Source organism: Aplidium turbinatum, chromosome 2 (assembly GCF_918807975.1).
Source record: "Aplidium turbinatum chromosome 2, kaAplTurb1.1, whole genome shotgun sequence".
In the NCBI taxonomy this organism is placed as follows: Eukaryota; Metazoa; Chordata; class Ascidiacea; order Aplousobranchia; family Polyclinidae; genus Aplidium; species Aplidium turbinatum.
In genome coordinates this window covers 26,689,474-26,714,936 of record NC_137473.1, presented here as the reverse complement: position 1 = coordinate 26,714,936, position 25,463 = coordinate 26,689,474, and the positions used below count along the sequence as shown (strand labels likewise).

The 25,463-nt window shown below is 40.2% G+C and overlaps 1 protein-coding gene across 6 annotated transcripts in view; it reads left to right on the top strand.

Annotated features, from left to right (window-relative positions):
- LOC145764953 (transmembrane and coiled-coil domains protein 1-like) overlaps window positions 1-25,463 on the top strand; it is a 183,537-nt gene that overhangs the window by 23,406 nt on the left and 134,668 nt on the right. For 2 of the 6 annotated variants that reach the window (XM_082576668.1, XM_082576662.1), the window contains exons 2-3: window positions 12,065-12,270; window positions 19,607-19,691. The exons of 1 other annotated variant lie outside the window; for it this stretch is intronic. In XM_082576668.1, the coding sequence (XP_082432794.1) occupies window positions 12,065-12,270; window positions 19,607-19,691 (291 nt within the window). Of the gene's footprint in view, window positions 1-3,498; window positions 3,564-12,064; window positions 12,271-19,606; window positions 19,692-25,463 lie in introns of all 6 variants that reach the window. 3 more of the 6 variants (XM_082576664.1, XM_082576663.1, XM_082576667.1) reach the window with 2 other exon arrangements.

The following is a 25,463-nucleotide window of genomic DNA, read 5'->3' as shown; positions in this document are numbered from 1 at the left end:
AGCAGTTATCAGAAAATCCAGCTTTTACAAAAGATTGTGGCCTTGGGAATATATGTTCACTGGCTGCTTTTTTAACACTTTTTTATGTTAAATATTGGTTTACATCCCAAGTTTGACAAATGCTGCAGCATATGACTTAGAAATGTGGAACACTCTCAAAAATGCCATTCAGCTCACCTCTAAAAGAAGCAACTTAGGCTACCTGGACCTTTTCCTTGAAATGACTGTTACTACACGCACGAAACTCGACCTGCACCTGTGGTACCTCATTGAGCGCCAGGTTGTGTTTGCTTTTGCAAGTGATCGTGTGAGCATATCCACCAAGGTCCGAATGTGGCAAAAGATGCAAACATTTCAATCAAGTTCTGAGAGAGCCATTATTGGTGAGGACTTGGTTCAAATGCATTTCTAAATTCCACTCGCTTGCTGGACTTGATCGGACCAGACTCTTCTGAACTCATTAGAATTTTTCCCAAGTTTCAATGTCTGACTGATGAAAGTCCCAGATCTTGGCACCACATGGAGGAGTTTTCATCGTTCAAAACTCTGCTACAGAACATGCCTGCTACAAATGATTTAACAAAAGTTGCTTGTATTTTAAATTTTGTGTCATTAGTCAATCAGTGTTGTATATTAAACTAAAAGTTGAATACTACACGTTTATGGGGGCCACATTTGGTCAAAAATGTGTTTTTTGCATTTTTTTTTCATAAACTAAATGGTTTAGACCCCAAAACCCTCTGGAAGTTAGATAGGAAACCATGCATTCTGCTTCTTTAAAGCCAAGTTTGAGCATTCTAGGCCTACCGGTTGCTGAGATAGAGCCAGATTGGCCGATTTTGACCCGGCGGAGGGTGCCGGCCCACTGCTAGGGCGTCAAATGTGGACCAATCTCAACAAAACTTGGCAAGGTGTCATTTTGGACCATAATGCAGAGGTCTAAACAAGAAAAAGTTTAAAAATCAAAATTTAGTTTTTTTTGGGTCACCCTAGTTTAGAGTTAGGAATAAGATTAGGGTTTTGATCTTTGCCCAGACTAAAAAAAATTTCCAAACTACAAGTTTTTGTTTTCAACAGCTTTAATCTTTTCTCAAATTAAGGCAGAATTCCTTATCTGGCAACACTATTGAGGCTATTATTACACTATATACCGGTAGTGTAAATATAACCACAGCCTTCTTAATAACTGAATAACTATTGCTAAATTGATTTAACAAATTCAGTCAAGCTTCACAAGTCATTTCATTCGTTGTATGAAAAAAATGATGAATTCTTGCAATGAACAATAGACATTCATACCAAGTAACCAACTGCAAAAGTTTACAAGACTACACATTTATCATATCTTGGGCAAGAAGTAAGTAATAATTGCAATTCATCACACAACATATACACCCCATTATGAATTAATTGTTTTTAAGTTACCTAAATATAACATGCGAGTAGTTAATTATATGATTTTATTCAAGCATAGGCTTACCTTTTAGGTTCCTTATAGGCTATTAACCTATTCCTGATCAGTAACATGTAAGCCTAGCCCTGCGCAAAGATAGCCTACTCTCTTGGTAAAATTCTCTGTCAAAAACAAACATGCATTAAGAGTAACTTCTACTCTGTAATTTGTTTATTAAAATTTTTATCAAATCTTGATTGCTGAGAACCTGGCTGTATCGTACCAGCGTACCTATAGTAGGGAAGTCCTCTTTGATGTTTTGACTGTTCAAGGTTCAGCTATAATGAAAAAACTACACCTATCTAGCAACTTAATGATTGTGAGAAATCTAATGTACGTACAACAGTTAGTGACTATTCACCAGCTACAACATTAGCTTATAACATTACCAAAATTAATAACTTGTATTAGAAGACTATACTTTGCTGTAGGGATGGGCAATTCAGAATACCGGCTCGAGAAGGACTCGGATCCTAAACTATCCGAATCCAAAATGGCAATAAAACCGGGTAATAAGATTCGGTTTTAAAGATATGCATAAGTCTTGTGCAAGCTGTCAGCTTGAGACCAGTGAACTGAAAAAAGTGTGGTTTACTCTCTTTTTCTTTGCACGTTTTGACAGTAAACTGAAAAAAGTGTGGTTTACTCTCTTTTTCTTTGCACGTTTTGACAGTAAACTGAAAAAAGTGTGGTTTACTCTCTTTTTCTTTACACGTTTTGCACGTGGTTGTGCGTGCACGGCGCATGCATCCCTACGTCACTCGCCCGCATGAGCAATCAAAGAAACCAAGCGCGCAACTTTCTTCACGCTTTGTACACATGCACAATAATGTGCAATGCTTTTTTTCAATTCACGTGCGTCTGCGACTCTGCGATAGTTTGACTGGTGGCGTAACAACATTGAGCAGATGTCCCTGCAACTAAGCTGCGCTCCCGTTCAGCGTTGCCAGATGGGAAAGTAGGATACCAAATTATAAAATTCTGGTGAAATTTAGAGGTCTTTGGTGCCAAGCTTTTTGACCTTGGAACCAGACAACTTTTGGTGAAATTTTCCCCACTCAATTTTTTCAAAAAGTTTTTTCAATTTTTTTAAAACTTTGTAGCAAATAATTTCTGCTCGTATAGAAAACGTTTTGCAAGGTTTGCGTAAGCGTGATAGCAGTGTCTTATGTCTTAAAAACTATGTGTATTTTAGGCGAAATCGATTTATTTAGAGTGTTTTAAATAGCTGGTGAAATTTTAGTTACTTTTTGGTGTCAAGCAGCTTCCAGCATCTGGCAACACGGCTCTCGTTTGTTTGGCAGTCATTTGGAATGAAATGCCCCTTGATGTGTTGCACAACAATAAACATCTACTTTGATTGTGTTGCTTTTGTGTCTAAATTTGCAAATAAACATTGCATGAAATTTTTTACTTTTTGCTTTGCTGGAGCCTAGAAGTTAATAGGATTCGGTATTCTGGATTCGATTTAGTATTCCGGAATAATTCTGGAATAGTGAATTATTCTGAATTGCCCATCCCTACTTAGCTGCTGTCAAAAATTCGCATCTTCTTGCTTGCAGCATAAATTCCTGTTTTTCCAATCATTATCTTCACAAAGACCGATTGAACATGTGGCGTGGTTGTTAATAACTCGAACAAATGGCTACTTTAATATACGTTTGTACAAATTATGCTTCTAAAAGTTACACATGCAGTAATAAATAAAAAAATTGTTCAAAAAAAAAAAAATCAACACTACATTGCTATTTCATAACCAAAGTAAGAAAAACGCCCCCTTCTAGTTGGTTGGCTATTTTCGTAAAATATTTTCTGAATCAACCGTTGTGACGATACATGCGAGAAATACTACGAGATCGCGGAGGAGCAATTTTTTTCTTTCTCTTTATTATCTTATCGAATCTGAGAGAACTCTTTACTGCAAACAGTGTAGAAGCAAGCTTCGCCTCCAGCTTGGACTCCAGCCTGCACGATGGCAAGGCCTGTATTACGTAAGCCACAGTGTAGAATGCAATTGACATTGATTTTACTGTTTAATCACGTAGGGTGGTCGTTCTACTGAACACACTTCAACATTGATTCCGAATCTCTTGGAAGTGTCAAAATCAAGGTGTGTTGGAAATGTTTTTAGCAGCTTTTGTAAATGTTTGCATTCAGATGGTTTTGAACCTTAGTGATCCCTTTATGGTCATTGGTCATAGCTTGCTTCATAAATGCCTCCATTTCTACTTAGTGCTTATTATTAGGGGGAGGTTTTAATCGACATTTTTCAAATTCAGCTTTAGCCCTTGTTTTAGAATACAATAGGCTAGTACATTGTAATACCCCTAAAAAAATTGAAATTCTTGTCCAATTTCAGCCCTCGAAATTAGCTTCCATCTACGACGGCAAAAACATTGCCGTCGCCAAATCAACAAACCTTGGATTGCGGCGGCAATTGCCGTATGCTTTAATCAAACGAATTTTTTTTACGCTTTTCCATCATGTCACATGGCGGTAACCCAAAGCATTACGCAAGCTATTTTATGCGCTTGCAATGCTCTTGTGAACTGTAAAAAGTTTGCAACCTTATAAATAGGCTACTTGCTTAATTGTTACGCAAAAGTTATTCTTTCATCGAATGCTTATTTTTTACCGGTGTCGTTGCGAATATAAAAAGTGATACAAAATTAGATAATGGTTTTTCGGTAGTAAAGAATAGTAATCCTTCCGATCATATGGCATCGCGCATTCATGAACAGGCAGTTTTGCGTCTTCAAGTATTCCAGTGACGACGCGACAACTTCTTCCTCCGATGATTCCGATTCCGACTAGTTCTTTATCCAACAGATTTTGTGTTGCTCGCAGTATCCTAATTGTGCCGAAATTATGTTAGTGTACTGTATACGTAAATCGAGGCCAGGAATATCTTTGAAAGAAGGGGATACGAAAGCTCAGAGCGATGGCCTTATTCTCATGACACTAGAAGGGCGGTAGTTGGTACCACGTAAACATGCGGTTCTTTTTAAAATTGCAGAAAGTTTTGTAGTGCAGCTGGTACACTCAGCTACACAAGACAGTTAGCAAGTGTTATGTAGAACATATTTAAAGAATACTTGTTTGAAAAAACAGTTGAAAGGTTGCCAGTTAGCTGTTTTTTTTGACAAAACCTTTGCAGTTGGCTAGGTGTAAAGCAAGTATACGGGTAGTTGAATTAACAAGTAATTATGAGCATTCATTGAATATCCATACCTGGTGGTAATAGTGCAATATTGTAGGTTGTCATAACAAACTTTATTAAATTCCTACCGGTGCCAATTGTTATTTTACTATAAACACTTAAACAGACATTATTTAAGATGAATAGAAGCCCTTCTATTGTCAGACGTAATAAAAGCTTTCGTATCCCCTTCTCTGGATATCCCTGATCGAGGCAATCTTCTTTTGATTTGTTACCGGTACCTGATTGAGCAATTAACGTTATTTCATGATAATTCAACGTCGCTAGATGTCGAATTAATGTAAAACAAACGTAAATTTCTTATTGGGCATTGTTACGCGATATAACTCGCCGGAAAAATTAAATCGATTTGTGCTGACTCGAACGTTGAATCAACCCAAAATTAACTTACTTTTCCCCCCCAATGAGTTATTTAATGTGAATCACCGTAACAGCATGCGTATCGCGTTTCTCGCTTTATTGCTACTTTTGGTATTATTACATCACAACAAATCAAACAGTGCGGTCGTGATAGACCATTCGATTATATTTTTCTCTTCTCGTTTAACATGTTTTGGTACAATTTTTTTGTAATAAACGTTCACAGCAATTGCTGAGGCAGTTTCAACTTGTGCCGTTTGGCCTTGCCAACGTTTTTGCGAAGTAAAAATATGCTAATTTCGAAGACTGCGTGAGTGTTCACAGCAAGTAAAATAGTCCGAGGTGAGGCCTTGGTGCAATGTTTTTGCTGATTAAACTCCTACTGCGAGTAAACAAAACAGGAAGAAATTTTGAACAATTTTTGTCCGAATTAAGTGCTCATTTTGCGATGGCATTTTTATTGCCGTAGCAGAATGACCATTATGACGTTTGCGGCGAAATTTACCATGGCAATTGCCGTGTGCTGTCGCTAATTTCGAGGACTGAGTTTTGAGTAAACTATATCACGAGTTTAAAGCGACATCTCGCAACTTGCTTCCTGGCTGCTCACTGTTTGAACATTCAACTTTTATCTCAAAACTGTCAACTAACTTGTGACCTCCTTTCCAACCTTTGCTTACATGCATTTCAGTAATCAGCAGGATCATGTTGAGAGCCTTCACGTGGCGATCCCCGTTAATCCTTTACAGGAGACTAATCTCAACACCACACTCCAGTTACTGCCGGAGAGAGCACATTTAGGGTGGTAAAAGGATAGACCCTCGGCCCTACAATGAAAATAATTAGCTTCAATATGGAAGGTTTGTCAGCCACAAAAGCAGTTCTTATTGCTAACTTACAACCAGACATCTTGTGCTTGCAAGAAACACACAGAGAAAAATCCCTTCTAGCATCCCAGGAATGTACATAGAGATGTACCGATATATCGGTATCGGTAATATTGGCCATTTTTTGAGTATCGGTATCGGCATCGGTATCGGCAAAATTTGGCCGATACTGTGGCCGATACTAAACATGTTAAAGAACATTTTCTGCAGAAGCAAAGATATAGATTTTTTAAAGTTCTAACTAACGTCACATTGATGTAGAAAAATAAAAACCTGTTCAAATTTTTGATACCTCACACTCCCATGACTTCATGGGCGCACCTTTTGGCATTGGTTGCTTACAGTGATTCTTTCACTCAAACAAAACGTTTTGTTTCAGCAGTTTTGCGTTGTTCGATTCTTAAGTTGTGAAAGAGACTCAATTTCTCCAATATTTATCATTTGTGTTTCTCTTTTACTCTTAACAGAGGATAAAACCAGGCCAGGACTGCCCAGGTGGCGGAAATGTGTAATTTTGCATCGTTTTTTGCGTTGCTGGACGTTTGGGGGACCCGTGTAACTTGGTTGTTTTTGGTGGTCTGGTTCTGTCGCTTTGTGATTTGGTTTCCACCTTTCGTTGTGGTGGAGTGGGTGGGCTCAGGGTGAGAGCTGTGGGACTGCGGGTCCTCGCTGGGCTGGTCAACAAGTGGTCTTGTTGCGCCTGGGCTGGCGGCCTCGTTGTGGGGGGAGCGTTCTTCCCGGCTGTTGGCGCGGGCTGCTCACTGGTGCGGTGAGCTGTTGCGGTTCGCTGGCCATAGCGGTGTGGCTTCCACACTAGCCATTTAGACCATCCAATCAACTATATGTTTCTCGGCAGCCGTTTTGTAGCAAGAATTGACATCGACATAAATTGAAATGGCTAGTGTGGAAGCTGCACCGTTGTGGTTGGTGGTCACCTGGGTTTTTTTTTTCGCTGGCACTTTTTGGTCATTTGTCCGAAATGACTTGAAAAAATTCGGTCATTTTTTATTTATTTCGGTCATTTTTTCTGATGCAAATATTTCCTTTCAAGTAGCTGATACAAACCAAAATTTGCACTTCCTGACTAGCTACAACATAGGCGTCAACTTTTTATGCTGTATTGATACGTAAAACAATAGATGAACTAGCGATCGGCAGCAGGACAACAATTTTTAAATGCAAACCGCAACAGCTTCGCGATAAATAATCACTAGAACGAGTAGGATGCTACAATTCCACACCAGACAAAATCTGTCATTTTTACATTGATTTAACGTCTGCAGACGTTGAATCAATGTAAAAATGACAGATTTTGCTGCCTGCGACGTAGCAAAAATCTACCATTTTGTGTCGATTGAATGTCATCAGATGTTGAATGCACCCAAAAACAACATAATTTGCTACGTAGACGGAGCGTGCGTTCAGCTTTATGCGCTTGCAAACAGACTCGATGTTGCTTTCGAAAGTCGAAACCTCTGCAGTGAATTGTCGCGGCAGTGAACCGCTCGCTGTGAAAATGAACTTGAAGTCTCGGCACCACCAATCAACGCAACAAGGGCTTGTAGGCTACAAACCGCATTGCGCACATGCGGAATAATCAACGCAACAACGGACTCGTTCAAACTGCATGGCGCACACACGACCGTTGCCAAAGAAACCTGATCAAAGGCGGGGAATATGCGCATTTTTTGTTTCATCTGCAACACGAAAACAGGTCAGCCATAAAGTTGAAAGCAGGTCAGTCATAAGTTGCGATATTGTAGTGAAAAGGGAGCTATAATCAAACGTCTCTCCGTAACTATTTTTCAAGAGCTAATCAAGTTAGTATTTGCATTCCATTTTCAAGACATTGTCATTCCATTTACAGTATACCTTTTCGTCTCTTGTTTCATGGTAATAAATCTAATTCGTTGCTAAACTTTATGTTGGGCTTAGCTTAAAGAGTCGCAGTCCATCAACCGCTAGTTTATGCAGACGCATGGCATGTGTTTGCTTAACCGAAGTGGTCGAGTTTTGTTTATAATAATTAACGGTAGGTCGAACGTAGCGATAACTCCGAGTGTGGCAATAAAAGCAGGCCTCAAAATTTGTATTTTTTTTCCGGCGGTCAAGCATGTCCTACCGGACTGGCCCTTTCAGCGGACATTTAATATCTCAACCGGACATATTTTTTGCATGTAGATTTTGCGCAAAATCACACTACTGTATTGTGTAGTCGTGTTTGTAGAAGAAGATTTTCTACAACAGAATAACTCTGCAATGTCCGCAGCAGTGGCCGAGTGGTTAGCGCGTTGGGCTCGCAGTCGAGAGCCTGCATGTTCGACTCCAGCCACCCGCACTTGCTGTTGTTTCTCTGGGCAAGAAACTTAACGATAATTGCCTCTACGCAGTGATCGATTTCGAGTAATGGGTAGTACCAAATTTAAGTCATAAGTAGAGTAGACAACCGGAAACAGACATTGTCGTCGACTGCAGCATGGGTCAGGGGTACGTCGGAAGGCGTACACCGATGCACAGCGCTCAAGTCCGCTTTCCCGCAATGCAGGATAAAGATATGACAAACAAACAATGGTTAATGGCTTAATTAACCGACCCTGAAGTATACTGGAGCAGATTGCTTGCAAATAAATCAGTGCGGTAATGACAGTCGTGTAACGACGCAATAAACTCAATCGAAAACAACAATCCAAATTTCTTTATTACAAAAACAACTACGATCACTTATTCCGTGGTTTTCGCGTTATAGAATCAGTGTGCCCAGCGATTACTGCCAGCGCAGGGTCGTAAATCTCCAGCTTAGGACCGTCCAGACAAACGCGCATCAGTGACTCAATATCAATTGTGTAAGCCCTCAATAGTGTTAGTGTTAACTAACTAACACAATAGTGTTAGTCTAACATGCTCCCTTCCGTGCAGAAATTCTTTTTCTATCAGTATCAGCGTGAATAAGGTCGCCACATGCGCCTAAGCACGTGCGGAACCCAGCTGAGACTTGCTTCTCTGTGACGTTTCTTTTTAACAAACGATCAATGTAACGCAATAATCCTCATTGTTAAAATTAGAATACATATCCTACCAAAAAGTTCAGACAACTTTATTTCAAGGCAATATTGCAAGGCGTTGAAATGATGTAAAAATGGCTACTTGTGCCATCAGCTCGTTAACCACGCCACTCTAATGTGATCACTAGCGTACGCAGGGGGGGCCATTGGGCCATGGCCCCCCCCCTTAAAAATGTTTTAGTAGTTAACGACGTAGATTAAGGCATTTAATATGTTTTGGATTGCACTGTCAGAGCAATTAACAATGTTGTTCTATAGACTAAGCTAATACGAAATACATGGCCCAATCCACCAACCCCACCCCAGGTATGCCAATGTAGCATAGTGTTCTGTAAGCCTATTATAGTGAGAAAAAAATGGATAAAGTCTAAACTAAAACCATACTGGGATATCATGAAGACGTCTGGGATATCAATGGCCAGTGGCGTAGCCAGGGGGAGTTTGGGGGTTACAACCCCCCCTTTGGCACGCGAGTGACATCACGATATTGAAAATCATGCCTTCAGTCTCTTTATGCTTGGGAATGATGCTTTCAGTCTAAAAAAAACTTGCTTAATTTTAAACAAAACTGCATTAAAAGAGCGAGTTTTGCCAATACCAAACATTCAAACATCTCAGCCAGGAATTAGCAACAAGAAAACATAGAGACTTAGCTTTATTTCCGAAAAATGCCGAAGAAAACATGATCTTATCCTTTTGCTATGCCACCTGACAGCACCATTTTACAGGAATATTCATACCCACATTTTTGTTGAAAATGCTCTCAGAATGCACCAAATTCAAAGTAATTTTTCAAAATTCTGGGGGGTCTGGGGGAGGCCCCCCAGACCCCTCGCCGCTGGGTGTCCTCTCAGGCAAAAACGCTGTTGGGCTTCGCCCGCCCTTGTCAAACCCCTCCCTTTACAAATTTATGGCTATACGCTACTGTCAATGGCCCCCCCCTTGACAAAATCCTGCGTACGCCACTGAATGTGATCTTTAAAGCAATAGCCTGTACTGTATGTACTATTATTGTTTCAGCTCCGTATTTGTTCACGTTAAACAAACAATTGTAACAATTCAAATTTAAAATATCTTTTAGTTGCATTAGCTCTATTTTTGTCAAGAATTTTGCGGCGGTCATTTATGACCGACCAATGAGTCGGCTTCGGCAGACATACGAGGTCATTCCGGAGGTCATGTCCGCCATGACCGCCGGAATTTCGAGGCCTGAAAAGCAATCCTAGTGTGACGACATAATTACGTCATCCATCTGCGTGACATTTTGCTGAATTTACGTTGCTGCTGATGAAACACGTTTTCGCACCCACGGCCAAAAAAATAGTTAGGTGCCTATGAGCTACAACATTAAGTTTCGCTGAGAAACGTTGTCATGTTTTATCTGAGAAAACTTTCTTCAACGTTCATTAGCGAAACTCAACCTTGCAACACCCGATTTGACTATATATTTTTCGGACATTTTGACCGAATTGACTATATTTTTTTCGGACATTTTGCTAAAAAATCGGTCAATGACCGATAAATGACCGAAAAAAAAACCCAGGTGGTCACGGCTGCTAGCTGTGCTGGTGGATGCTCAGCCTTGTGCTGGAGGCCCTCCTTTCTTCGCGGTGGGGTTGTCGTGTTGGGCGCGGCAGGATCGTTTTGATCGGTTTGGTGAGGATTTGTGGTCCCATTGCTTTCGTTTTGGGCCTGCTTGTTCTGCCGTGGCATTGATTGAGGTCGGTGGGTTTGTTGCAGCGAGGGGTGGAAGTTGGGTCGCGGACCGGTGGAGCCGGGTTGCACAGGTTTTTTGGACCTTTAGCAGCGTGGGGGCGATACGGGATTGTGCATTTTTGCTGCCTGGGTGGTCTTGGCCTGGCAAAAGCTTTTCAACCAAATGACAAGCGCCCTTAGGTTGCACATTACTTCTTGAATAGTTTTTGTACGACTACACAAATCACTTGGTTTACATTTGACATCTTATTATCAATTATGATAGCCTATTTGGAGAGTTTGCGCAAACACTTTATTTAATTTTTCAGAAACCCCAATTATGATGTAATGTTTCTTCCCTTATAGTTATACCCCAGTCCTCAATTATGGTGGCCTTTCATTACTAAAACCTACTGTTATGACACAAAATGTGCGGTTGGGATTGGATTCTTGAATCTTTAATAAATTATGCCAATTGAAAGCTTTTTTTAATTCATCATCATAATCCATCGTCGGTTTGTTCCCCACTAGTGGGGGTGGCCGATTGTTTCCGCGCAGCAATTGTTTTAATCCCTTTTCTCCATTTCACCCTGTCCCTTGCATCTTCCTCCTTCAGTCCGACTTTTTTAAATTCATCCTTCACTTGTTGTTTCCACGTTCTTCTTGGACGACCGCGTTTCCTCTTCCCATCCACCTTTAGATCTAGTGCCTTTCTAAGAAAACTTCCTTCCTCCCTCCTTATCACATGTCCATACCATCTTACTCCATTTGCCCTTGCCAGTTGGTCTATGGTCTCTCTCATCTCTAGCATATCCAACAATTCTTCAGTCCTTTTTTCCCTTCTCGTTTTCACCCCACACATTGCTCTCACCATTGACCTTTCCGTTCTTCTCAGGATTGCCAGTTCACTCTCTCTCAATATCCATGTCTCGCTACCATATAGCATTGCAGGCCGCACACAGCTCCGATATACTTTCCCTTTCATCCTTAGTGAGAATTTTCTGCCATACAACATTTCCCCACATTCCCTGAACTTTGCCCAGCCCAATCTTGCCCTTGTTGTCACCGCTGCTTCACATCCACCACTTCCATTTATCCGATCACCCAGATAACAGAAGTCTGTCACTGTTTCGATGCCATGGCAGAACTCATCATCATGGCCTTCCACTTCATTCCTTCCTTTACTGCATTTCCCACAAACAAAACACTTCGCCAATCTTGTTGCGGCTCTCTTGACATTAGCACATCTTGCATGTACCCACTTTCCACATTCCTTGCATTGCATTGAATTTCTCATCACTCTCTTGCCACATATTCCACAGGGATCTACTTTGCTCTCAACAACTGTTCCTTCTGCTCCACTCACCATCACTTTTGTTTTTTCAAGATTCACCTTTTCCAAGATTCACAACATTCCTTGCTCTACTCGTCGAAAGACAAACCAACCTCCCACAGTGCCTGTTGGAAGAAAGGCTATAATCCCGACCTTGCATTTGTTAGCTCAAAATACATCAACTCCTTTAAAAGAACAATCCTCGAACCCGTACCCAAGTCCCAACACCTCCCAGTATGCATCAACATAATGCAAATAAGGTAAAACTTAGCATTTGATATAATTCCTTGCAATGACCAAAATTGCTTCTTTTTGTAACACCAAAGTATCGGCCAAAGTATCGGTATTAGTATCGGTATCGGCCTAAAAAAGTGATATCGGGATTGGTATCGGCCAAAATATTGGTATCGGTACATCTCTAGACTAGCCTACTTAGCCATTCAATTTCCCAGCCCCAAACCCATGGTAGTGCCATATTCTGCAGCGAGAAATCAGCGATACTCGGATCAGCCAACCTAACAACAGGTGCTTTAGAAATTTTGCACATAAAAACTAAATCACTGGAAATCTTCTCGATATATAAACCCCCCACAGAATCTTTTTCCTGGCCAAATAACATCTGGATCGACAACAGCAAACCGTGCCTCATAATAGGGGACTTTACCAGCCACAACATTGCCTGGGGATACAGCAGCAGCAATAAAGATGGAGAACTGGTCGAACTGTGGGCCTCCAACAATAATCTTTCCTTGCTCTACTCGTCGAAAGACAAACCAACCTCCCACAGTGCCTGTTGGAAGAAAGGCTATAATCCCGACCTTGCATTTGTTAGCTCAAAATACATCAACTCCTTTAAAAGAACAATCCTCGAACCCGTACCCAAGTCCCAACACCTCCCAGTATGCATCAACATAAACCCAGTAATTCAGCCCCGAATCTCCAAACCACTGCCACGGTTCTATTTCCGCAAAGCTAACTGGGACAACTTTACACAAGTATTAGACGCAGAAATCGACAATATACACCCCACACCCCAATCATACGCTGTTGTTCAAAAACTGGTTTGGAAGGTCTCAAAACAGATCATACCAAGAGGAAGCCGCAAAGAATACATACCTGGTCTCACAACTGAAAGAAAAGAAGTGTATGAAGAATACCTGAACCAATACAACCAGGATCCTTTCAGCCAAGAAACTCTGCGCCTTGGCGAAACAGTCCTCAACAAACTCGATGAAGAAAGAAAAACGCGCTGGAGAGAAATGATAGAGTCAACTGACCTTCGCCATAATAGCAAGAAAGCATGGGCTACCATAAAAAAGATAAATTCTGATAACCAACTGCAAAATAACCTCGCAGCAGTCACACCAAACCAAGTCGCCCACCAACTGCTCCTTAATGGAAAGACCAAAGCCAAGCACCGATACCACAAACCCACCAGGCACAAAAACGATACTTTACTAGAAAGGGAAACCAACGATCAACTTTTCACACCAGCAGACCTCCAGGTAGCCTTTAAACACTTGAAAAGTGGTAAAGCAACTGCCCTAGATGGAATCACTACTGAACAGATACTCCATTTTGGTACAAAAACTAAATCCTGGCTCTTAAAATTCTTCAACAATTGTCTGGCCAGTGCAACAATCCCGAAGATCTGGAGAAAAGCAAAAGTAGTAGCTCTTTTGAAACCCCAAAAAGATCCCTCTTTCCCAAAGAATTATAGACCAATATCACTTTCATGCATCCTCATGAAAGTATACGAACGCCTCATACTAAGTAGGATCTCAATGCAAGTAGACGACCAACTCATACATGACCAGGCAGGTTTTCGACCAGGGCGCTCCTGCTGCGGTCAAGTTTTAAACCTAACTCAATATTTAGAGGATGAATTCGAACAGAAACTCGCCACTGGAACCGTCTTCGTAGACCTATCTGCCGCTTATGATACCATTAACCATAGGGCCTTGCTTCTTAAACTGGATCAAGTCATCAAGAACCCCACAATCACTTCTTACAAATAGACGATTTTTTGTTGAGATGAATGGTCGCAAAAGCCGCTGGAGAACCCAACATAATGACCCGCCCCAAGGCTTTGTGCTTGCACCTATCTTATTTAACATATACACCAACGATCAACCAAAACCTCCCAACGTACGTCGTTTCATTTATGCCGACGGCCTCTGCCTAGCTACCCAATCAAAAAACTACTCGGTGATAGAAAAGACTTTAACTGGAGCACTCTCCGAGTATTCCACCTACTACAAGTACTGGAGTTTAAATGCAAACCCTTCCAATACCCAAGTAACATGCTTTCACTTGAACAATCATAAGGCTAGCCAAAAACTTATCATCAATTAGGAAAACACTGCATTACAATACAGCCCCCTTTCCTTTATATCTTGGCATAACACTGGACAGGACCCTATCCTATAAGGCACACCTATTGAAACTCAAGAAAAAATTATCTGCTTGCAATAACCTTTTGCAAAAGCTGGGAAACTCAAACTGGGGAGCAGATGAGCACACACTGACGCAAACAGCACTGGCTCTTTGTTATTCGACCGCTGAATACTGCGCTCCAGTATGGGCTAAGTCAAGCCACACTAAAGTAGTTGACTTCAAATTAAACCAAGCATGCAAAATCATATCTGCCACACTCCGTCCAACACCAATCTCCGACCTCTATAACTTAGCAACTATAGCTCCACATCATATCCGAAGAGAAGTCGCTACAAAAAGGAAAGAGTAAAACTAATATCCGACCAACGCCACCCTCTCTATGAACACAAACGTATTCCAACAAGACTCAAGTCACGCAAGAGCTTCATCAAAGTTGGCCCATTGGAACAAACAAGCGCGGCAGCTGCACGATTAGAAATGTGGACCTCTGAGCCTGATAGGACACAACATCCTGCCATCCCAAGTCCTTCCGAAAGTCTTCAACAAACTCCCACCCTTGAGAGAAGAGAGTGGTGCTGCCTAAATAGAGCCCGCTGTGGAGTCGTGAGAAATAAAAACAACCTGTTCCGATGGAAGATGACTCCTGACCCTACATGTGACTGCGGCCTAGACAATCAGATGATGAAGCACATCCTCACCAACTGCCCCCTTAGCCCTTCATGTGATGACAACGACCTCAAAAGCATCACAAACAATGCTCTTACCTGGCTCCGACACTGGCGTGACGAGCTATGAATGAATGTAGTAATCAGCAGTAAATTTTTGTTTTCATGGTAAAAAACCTTTGTGATGCATAATTAGCATTCTCGTAATAGTGATTGGCATTCTAGAAATATCAGCAATGGCGCATAACTCTAGTTCTAACTATCATTCTAGTAAGATAATAATTAGTCTATTTTTCTGCTTAAATCTCTTACATTTTTATTGTTCATCTTCGCGACCCCCAGAGAAAAGGCAAATGACCCATGTGGCGGTTGCCACCCCCAGGTTGAAAACCACTATTATAGTAGGATCATCACCCTTGTCCGTGACTCCGTGAGTTCCCACAGTTTTGTGCTATTTCTTTTACACCTATCTGTGAAGGTGGGTCTGCTACTTTTCGGCAAGTGCCCTATTCGGCAAGTTTTTGAAATTTTATTTTTGAAAGGGAATTATCGGGTACCGTAGCCTAATTATAATTGCCGTTTTTACATCATTAAACGTTGAAATCGTGCAGAAAGGAATAAAAATAAAATGTTTGAACTATTAAATTAAAATTCCTTATGTCAGTTCAGTTGAGTTGTTTTTATTTCTGACCATCATATGAAAAACAATACACGTCAACATAGCAAAGGTAGAAGTGACAAAATGCGAATGTTAAAACGTGCTTGAATTCGTCATGTCAGTTCAGTTGTTTCTATTTTTGATTATGATATCAAAAACAATTCACGTCAACATAGCAAAGGTGTAGAAAAAGGAAGAAGCGACAAAACGCGAACGTTAAAACGTGCTTGTGACCGAAGTAAGTTATTGAGTTGAAAGAAATTTGGCACGGTCACAACATCTTCAGAAAAATTTAAGAAATAAAGGGAAAATAAAGAAAAGAAAATGTTACAAAAAAAAAAATCATGTTCATTGTCTATAAGTTAGTACTTTTGAATAGTTAAAATGATTAGTTTGGATCAACAAATGTGTGGCCTACAGCTTGGATTGAAAGGAAATTATCGGGTACCGTAGCCTAGTTATCCCGACCAGCAGAAATTGCCGTTTTTACATTGTTTTAACGTAGCTAAACCTTGAAATCATGTAGAAAAGAGAACTTTGCTGACTAGGATACGTTGAAACTAGGAAACATTCACAGAAGCCCTTCGATTTGTTCCAAGAACCCATTTAGCCTAACAGTTCATACATTGATTCAACGTCTGCATACATTATCTTAAAAATGCATCATCTTAAAAATGCAACGTATCGAAGGGCTTCTGTGAATGTTTCTCAGTTTTAACGCATGCCTTAAAACTCTTGTTTTTTTCCGGCAGCCATTGTGGCCTACCGAGAGCTCCTTCTCGGCGGCCAAATCTGCGTGTTTGGAGGCCAAAATACAATAACGATAGCACAAGTAAATAGCATTAAACTTTCAACAATGTTAAAATGATCACTTAGCGTTGTTGAAGTCTGGGCGACGTCCTGCAATAGAATCGTTGTGTACCACGCATTAAATGCTTTATTATCGGGATTGTAATCCGGTATTGCGGGACCATCTACGACCCTAAATTGTTTTAACTGCTTGCCGCTCAGTAAATTGTTTCAACTGCATACTGCCTTTCATAAAACCTGACCATTTATTTCGTTATGATGTCACCATTGAGGGTGTGAACTGTGAAGTCACTAACCCAATGTCGTTCTCAACTATGAAGACACGTATTTTACCCAGGGATGTCAACTAACCTAGTTCTCCTTTTTAACAACGATTCAATGTAAAGGACAATTGCCAGCCGATGTAATTAGCACTTCGGATTAACACTTTGTTAAAATAAACATTGGGAAATGCAAACAAGACTTACAGCGCTGGTGATCGCAGCTGGATAAATTCAATACAACAGTAGTGACTATGATGCGCTGACCTAATTCTGCGTCACTCTTTGATACTACATATTTTCGACATTTAATCCACGATCATTCTATTGCAAAATTAAATAATTGGCTAGAAGAAACCGGCGGCCAAACTTGGCTGACGGAGGAGGTAGCACAGGCGGTCATTCAAACACTACTTAGCGGCCACTGCCGGCTGGCAAAAATTTTTTTCCCACGAGATTTTTGTCTCATTGATTCTAGTCACTCTAAAAGTAAGATTTTCCGAAAGTGTTTTGAGAGATTGGTTGATTCAGATTGCGAAATAACTATTTGCCAATGAAATTCTGCAATGATAATAAAATATAAGCTTTCCCTAACCCTACTTTTTTGAAAAGCTCTTGTGCACCGCAAAAATTATTTTAAAGAAAAAAAAGTTTGACTTTGACGGGCGTCGAACCCTCGTTCTCACAATCACTAGGCAAGGATGGAACCACTGAACCAACCGTGCCAACGAGAAAACGCTGAATTTACACGGTTTTAATACAAACTTTTACCAAAATATGTAAATGAGACAAAAATCTCGTGGGAAAAAATATTTCGCTGCCGGCTGCTTTAAGGCTTGCAACGTATCCTAATCATCAAAGTTCTCTTTTCTACACGATTTCAACGTTCAGCGACATTAAAACGATAGGCCACACATTTGGTTAGCCTTTTATTCTGTTACTACAATGTAAAAATGAACTGTTAGTGTTAGGCTAACTGGGTTCTTGGAACAAATTTTTGCTGGTAGGGATAACTAGGTTACGGTACCCGATAATTTCCTTTCAATCCAAGCTGTAGGTCACACATTTGTTGATCCAAACTAATCATTTTAACTATTCAAAAGTACTAACTTATAGATATAAACATGATTTTTTTTTGTAAACTTACTTCGGTCACAAGCACGTTTTAACGTTTGCGTTTTGTCGCTTCTACCTTAAAAACAACTGAACGGACATGACGAATTCAAGCACGTTTTAACGTTCGCGTTTTGTCGCTTCTACCTTTGCTATGTTGACGTGTATTGTTTTTGATATGATGGTCAGAAATAAAAACAACTCAACTGAACTGACATGACGAATTTTAATTTAATAGTTCAAACATTTTATTTTTATTCCTTTCTGCACGTTCAGCGACGTTAAAACGATGTGAAAACAGTTTGGCTACTGTACCCGATAATTCCTTTTAAAAAATAAAGTTTCAAAAACTCGCCGAATAGGGAACTTGCCGAATCGGACTAGCCGAACCAGATTAGCCAAATCGGACTTGCCGAAACGGGCCATTCCGTGTGAAGGTACATTTGTGGAAGTAAAAGCGTGTTTCGAAAGTCATTTCGAAGGAGATATCCAAATTGCCAGAATAATCTGCAGGTCAGCATTGCCCTTCTACAAACGTTATCTGGGGAGCAAGCGTTTTAGGCGCAGACAGTTAGGTGCCGGTCAAGTAGGCGTGCAGCCGCTCACACTGTGGCGTCTGGATATTTAGGTGCGGAGCACTGTGGTGCTCGTTCATTTAGGTGTTATTCCTAATAAAGTCTGCAGATTGTATCAGCTTTGCAGGTAGGGCAATGCTTTTCACACAAAATGTTATATTCAACAGAACAATATGTCATGGCTTCCGTGAGTGAAGCTGCTCAAACCGGCAATGCTTTTCACACAAAATGTTATATTGAACAGAAAAATATGTTGTGTTTTAATACGCGATTACGCGTGTTTGGCATTTATTTGTTTTAGTCCAGGTTTCAAGTTTCCGAACATGACTGAGTTCACTTTTAGTGAGTCAATTAATAACTACATTAAACATCAGTAAAAAATATACCGTAGCCTATATTAAAGCGGGTGATAGGCTTGAGTGAAGAGTAACTTAGTTTTCCGTCAAAACCCGACTAGGTTTAATAACGAGCAAAGTCGCACCATTATGCTTGCAACTTGTAGCCAGGGTTCATGTAACCTATAGAAATGTATTCATGTACTAGAACGTTGTTTCATACGTACTTGCCACATGACCATTGACCAATCCGTTTCGAGTAGAAGTAATTGCGAAAGATAACAGATTAAGTAAGGTTCCATCTGGCTGCAACCTGTGTTCAGGATGCATAGAAAATGTCCTGTGGAGATGTGCTAATATCAAGTCAAGAGTAGTAGAGCGTTGTGTCACACCTCAACTCCACACGCTCAATCGTGCATTAACAAAACAACATATTTTTTTGTTCAATATAACATTTTGTGTGAAAAGCATTGCCCTTCCTGCCAAGCTGATACAATCTGCAGACATTACTAGGAATAGCACCTAATTGAACGGGCACCATAGTGCTCCGCACCAAAATATCCAGATGCCACAGAGTGTGCGCATGTTTGACCGTTGCCTAACTGTCTGCGCCTAAAAGACGTGGACCCGTTTGGGAAACATTGTGCTAGGTTGCCAGATGGAGGTTTGCCAGAAAAAAGCCACAAAAACTCGTAGTGAGATTACTTATGGATTCGTGATTATTATTTTTTTTATTGAACCCCATGTCGTGTTAAGATCTTCTGCAATAAGTTGTCTTTTCAGATCTTCATCAAATTCGTCCATCACTGGTGTATCGGAAGAATGGTCAGAAAAAAATGATGAAGTTGAAAATGCTGCATCATTAAAAGTACGTTGTAAGATTTGTGTTTTTACAAACATTTTGTTGCTAATAAGTAATATTTTTTTATTGTTTGACCCGTGGAAAGTTGTACTTTAATTTGATATTGCCAAAAAATTTTCTGTAATGTAGCAAAGAAAATCAGGAATCATTGTGCATTTTATATTTAGTAATTCGATCTTGTCCCCTTACCGCATGCAAAGTGGTACAATTAGTAAAAAAAGTAAAAAAAATTGTTAGAGTTTACTCACCTCAAGTGCGGAATGGCCCGTTTCGGCTAGTCCGATTTGGCGAGTTCCCTATTCGGCTACAGTTTTGAATTGTATTTTGTATTTTATTCCACAATATCGTTACTTTTGCATTGCGACAAAGAAAAATAAATTGAAATGAAATTTAGCGCAAAATGTTTGAACTATTAAATTGAAATGTTTGCTCACATAAAGTCGACATGTATTCTACGTCGCCGTCTGTATGCAAACTTAGAACAGGCCTTAAAACTCGTGTTTTTTTCCAGCAGCCATCGTGGCCTAACGAGAGCTCCTTCTCGGCGGCCAAATCTGTGTGCTTGGAGGCCAAAATACAATAACGATAGCACAAGTAAATAGCATTAAACTTGCAACAATGTTAAAATGCGTTGTTAGCGTTGTTGAAGTCTGGGCGACGTCCTGCAATAGAATCGTTGTACCACGCATTAAATGCTTTATCGGGATTGTAATCCGGTATTGCGGGACCATCTAACGACCCTAAATTGTTTTAACAGTTCTGCTGCTGGAAACGAGTTAGCTCGTGCAATTGTGATGTAATTTAACGTCACATGACGTCACAATGCCCCAAAAATCCTAATGTGTTGCCAGTCTGGGGGCCTGACAGGTTGCTTCAATTTTAAACCAAAAAAAACGATTTTTAACCCATTTCCCCGCCAAATTCCTAAAATTAAATAAAAGTCAAAACACCAATCAGTGTGAACAAAGCTTGAAATTTAGCAATGGCTTCGAGGTCTAGAGATTCTTAGACTGGGATCATGATGCCAGGCTACTAGTATATTGATCAATGCACATAGGTCATGTAAAAGAGCTTACTTTTTATGCAGCAAGGTAATTGAAATATTCTATTATTTTTTAAGGTTTAGACTAATTTACCTATTCATTTAGAGTCACTAGACTAAACTGCTTACTGGTACTAGCTAGAAGTCCTGTAGGCTATCTAACCCTAGTCGCTAAAAAAATCCAAGCAAGCATTTTTTTATGAATATAGGCCATGACTATGCTGTGATGACAACAAAACTTTTGAATGTACTGTAAAGGCAAACCAAACGTGGTAGCCTATAGGTTTCATCGAAAGGAAATATGATTGCAATCGCCTAGTTGGTTAAGTTAAACTTCGGTACCGTACAGTAGCCTAGCTACCGGCCAGCAAAAATTGTCATTTTTACATCATTTCAACGTCGCCAGACGTTGAAATCGTGTAAAAAAGGAACTTTTGCTGAACAGGTATAAGTTGCCACTGAGAAATATTTACAAAAGCCATTCGATTTGTTCAAAGAACCGAATTAGCCTAACGGTTCGTATTTACATTGATTCAATGTTTGAATACGTTGAATCACTCGGCCTATCGTTTTTCTTTACATTGATTTCACGTCTGAACAGGTTGATTCAATGCAAAAAAAAACTGTTTTGCAGACTGGCGCGCTTGTAAATGCAATGGTTATTTTGACGATCAATTGCAACACCGATTTGCTCCCAAATTTCAAAGTGCGTTTCAATGGTTTGGCAACCTGTTTTTCCATTACCATGGCAACAAGAGAAAAAGGAGAACTCCTCTCACTTTTTCAAAACGCTGGCAGCTAAAGTGTTAACTGCTCGCCACTCAGTAAATTGTTTCAACTGCATATCGCCTTTCATAAAACCTGACCATTTATTCCGTTATGATGTCACCATTGAGGGTGTGAAGTCACTAACCCACAGCGTTCTCAACTATGAAGACACGTGTTTTACCCAGGGATGTCAACTAACCTAGTTCTCCTTTTTAACAACGATTCAATGTCCGACAACATTAAATCGATATAAAAACCACAATATTGCCAGCCGATGTAAATTAGCACTTCGGATTAACACTTCGTTAAAATAAACATTGGGAATTGCAAACAAGACTTACAGTGCTGGTGATCGCAGCTGGATAAATTCAATACAACAGTGGTGACTATGATGCGCTGACCTAATTCTGCGTTACTTTTTGATACTACATATTTTCGACATTTAATCCACAATCTTTCTATTGCGAAATTAAATAATTTGCTAGAAGAAACCGGCGGCCAAACTTGGCTGACGGAGGAGGTAGCACAGGCGGTCATTCAAGCACTACAGCCGCCGGCTGCTTTTAGGCTTGTTAGAATATACCATATTAAAATCCTCAACTATTACAAAATTCCAAATCCAACGACGCCTTCTGTTTATTTAGAGAATTTTGTATTTTATTCCATAATATCGTTTCTTTTATAGTTGAAATTATCGAAGCTTTAGATGAGTGGGGTTTAGACCTAACCACTGAGATCTTAAATCATATTTATCACACCGGAAACATCCCTAGTGATATAGTACGTTCCATATTCATAACTTTACCAAAGAAAACCGGAGCAACAGAATGCTCACTCCACAGGACAATTAGCCTTGTGAATCATCTAACAAAGATCTTACTCCGAATCATGATGATGAGATTGAGACCAAAACTAAAATCGGAAATTTCATTAACACAGTTTGGATTTGTTCCAGACAAAGGGACCACAAATAAATTTTTACATTAAAAATGATAACGGAGAGATGTCCGATTCTTCTGTTTATTTAGAGAATTTTGTATTTTATTTCACAATATCGTTTATTTTGCATTCTTGCATTTTATCCAGTGTTTACCTTTTAGTGCCTTCCCAGACGGCAAAATCTGTCATTTTTACATTGATTCAACGTCTGCAGATGTTGAATCAATGTAAAAATGACGAGTTTTGTTGTCTGGGTACGTTAAAATATAATAAGTGTTTTACATCAAAACAACATTTTTCATGATTAACAATAGAGGTTGATGATTTAAAGTCTGGATGACAAGTGGCTCCTCATGCCCCATCCTGTGAGTAACATCTGCACCCAAGAAGATGACAAACGAAACTTGTCAACCAAGAGCCTCCACCTGGACGGCACAGCTGCAAGGGGCAATGGACAAGTTCAGACGCCCCACCATTCTGCAGCTCAACATAGCCACTAGCCAGGTCTACCTTAAGCAGGAAGCATTGCATTGCCACGTTTGTGCATGAGAGTCTGGGGTGGACCTTTGTCGACCGATCTCCGGCTTATGCTGAGGTTGAGTGGGTGTGCATTTGCATCTCAGACTACAACATCGTCAACATCTGCGGGCCCCCACCCTCGCGAATGTTGCCACCATCCCTTCCAACGTTCCCCTCCCCCAGTCTCTACGCTGGCTATTTCAACTTCCAGCACATCGACTGGGGCTACAGCGACGGAGAATTGCTGGCTGACTGGGCCTTTACAAACAATCTTGCCCTCTTATGCAATTCAAAGGAACCAGCCAGTTTCCACTCCAGCCGCTGTGGAACAGGGACAAACCCTGAGTTGGTCTTCGCGAGTGTCGACAGCTCCCTTCCAGACAGACGTGTGCTTGAAAAGTTCTTGCGGTCCCAACACCTGCCGTTCCTCATCATCAGCCCAAAACTTGTGGCTCCTGTCCCGAGTTCACTGGTGAAGCGATGGAACTTCAAAAAAGCCAATTGGAATCAATACAGCCTCCTGACCAATGAGTCTGCTGCAAAATTACCATCGACTGAAACATGCAACGCAGACGAGGCATACCAATAACTGCGGCAAAGACCACAATACCACGTGGCCATCGAACCAGCTATACAGTACGGTATACATCATGCTGGGACTCTGAGTGTTAAGCTCTCTATTGCTCATACCTAGGCGCCACAAGTGATGCTGCTTCTAACCATAGGCGCCGACTTTTCAAAAAACCTTGGGGAGCGAGAAAGGTGATGACGTCATAACCATAACGCTATTTTACTCAATTAAAATAATCTTTGGTTAAGCTCACTGTCTTGTTTATTTTGACACCTAGGTCGCAAACCGAATTTATTAGAACCGCTGCTTGAAACGATTAGTTTTACGCATGCAGTACACCTAGTCGTAAAAATTTTGATACTGTTAACTCATAATTGGAACAGTTGGAAAACAAGCCGATTCATTTCCTTTTTGTGCGAGTGAATAACAGCGATCAATACAGTGAAGTTATCGAAATAAAATGCTAAAAATCATGATTTCACGCAGAGTGGAAACTGGAAACTCGCTATCAGTTTTATTAAACTCATTTCACTCGTTTTGCTAAGTACTTACCTTCAAAGCGTTAACAACAACGAAGTGTTTTCTCTTCTGTTTTTTATCAAAAGTCTTTTATCGAATACCGTATATAGTATACTCGAGTATAGGTTGAGATGTTCGCAAGTGATTTTCACCTCAAAAAAGCAGGTTCAACTCGTACACGGACAAGCTGTTGTCTCCAGCACGGCAGTTTTCAAAATGAACGCATTTTTGCTGTGGAAAAATCATTGCCGACGTAGATTACGGAGTATGAAATGGCGTTGGCTGAAATAAAAGTTTTGAATACGTTTATTTGCAGTGATTCAAACTTAATTTTCAAATTTAATGTTTTCTTTTCAATTCTAAACTTTATGCTCTTGTTGAGCAATATGCAAAGCTCACGAGACAAAACAGCGGAAAGAGCTGTTTTAACCCTTTGAGGACCATAAACTTTTGAGACATGTTTTATTGAAATATTGATGATTTGTACTACAGGTTTATCACTTTAAAGAGGTATTTGAAAAAAATTTTTTTTTTTTTATTTCAAATAGAAGTTACGCTGTGGTGCAAATGTGTACCATTGGTCCTTAAGGGTAATGTGTTTAGCATCATTGCTGGTATGGTTTTACACAGTGGCGGCTGGTGCTGTTTGTGAACAGTGGGGCTGCAATGAATAGTGGAGTGGGGGCGAAGCCCGCCACTGAGTTCGCCGAAGGCGAACGACTTCGCGGGGGGGTCTGGGGGGTCTCCTCCCAGAAAAATTTGAAAAATCGCATTAAATTTGGTGCATTCTGAGCATGTTTTTACCCCAAATTTTGAAAAAATGCTTTCAAACTTTGTTGAAAAGTTGATATTCCTAAGCTGTATTTAAAAAAAACCAACAGTATTACTTTGGAGACAAACTTTACTAGTATTGAGCTTAGTCTTGACTAGCCTAGCCGTTGCATACTAGGTTCAAGTGATTTTGAGATGCCCTAGGCTGGACTAGCACTTCCTATAACCTGTTGAATACCCTAACTCTACAGCTAACACTTCTACATTCATGGCTCATCGCTACTCTGCGAAATGAAAACTAACTTCAAAAAGTCTGTAAAGTTATTCGGTTAGGTGGGACTGTTTTCAGTAGGCTTGTACAGTAGGCCTATTGACATAATTCGCACCAAATTATTGAAAATTTTCAACCGGAAGTAATGCTATCAGTTAAATTTACCTTTGCATGTAGGTCTAAAATACATTCCTAAAATATTACGTGTTATTTACATTAAAATTTCACAACAATAGTCTTAATTTTTATGTTTTTCCCACATCACTATATCCCTCCATTAGACTAAGAGAATTTACCCTTCAGGACCTTTGGTACATATGTGTACCACGAAAGTTTAGCGTTGTCTAACAACATTTTTTTCAATTTTTTTTGTGGTTT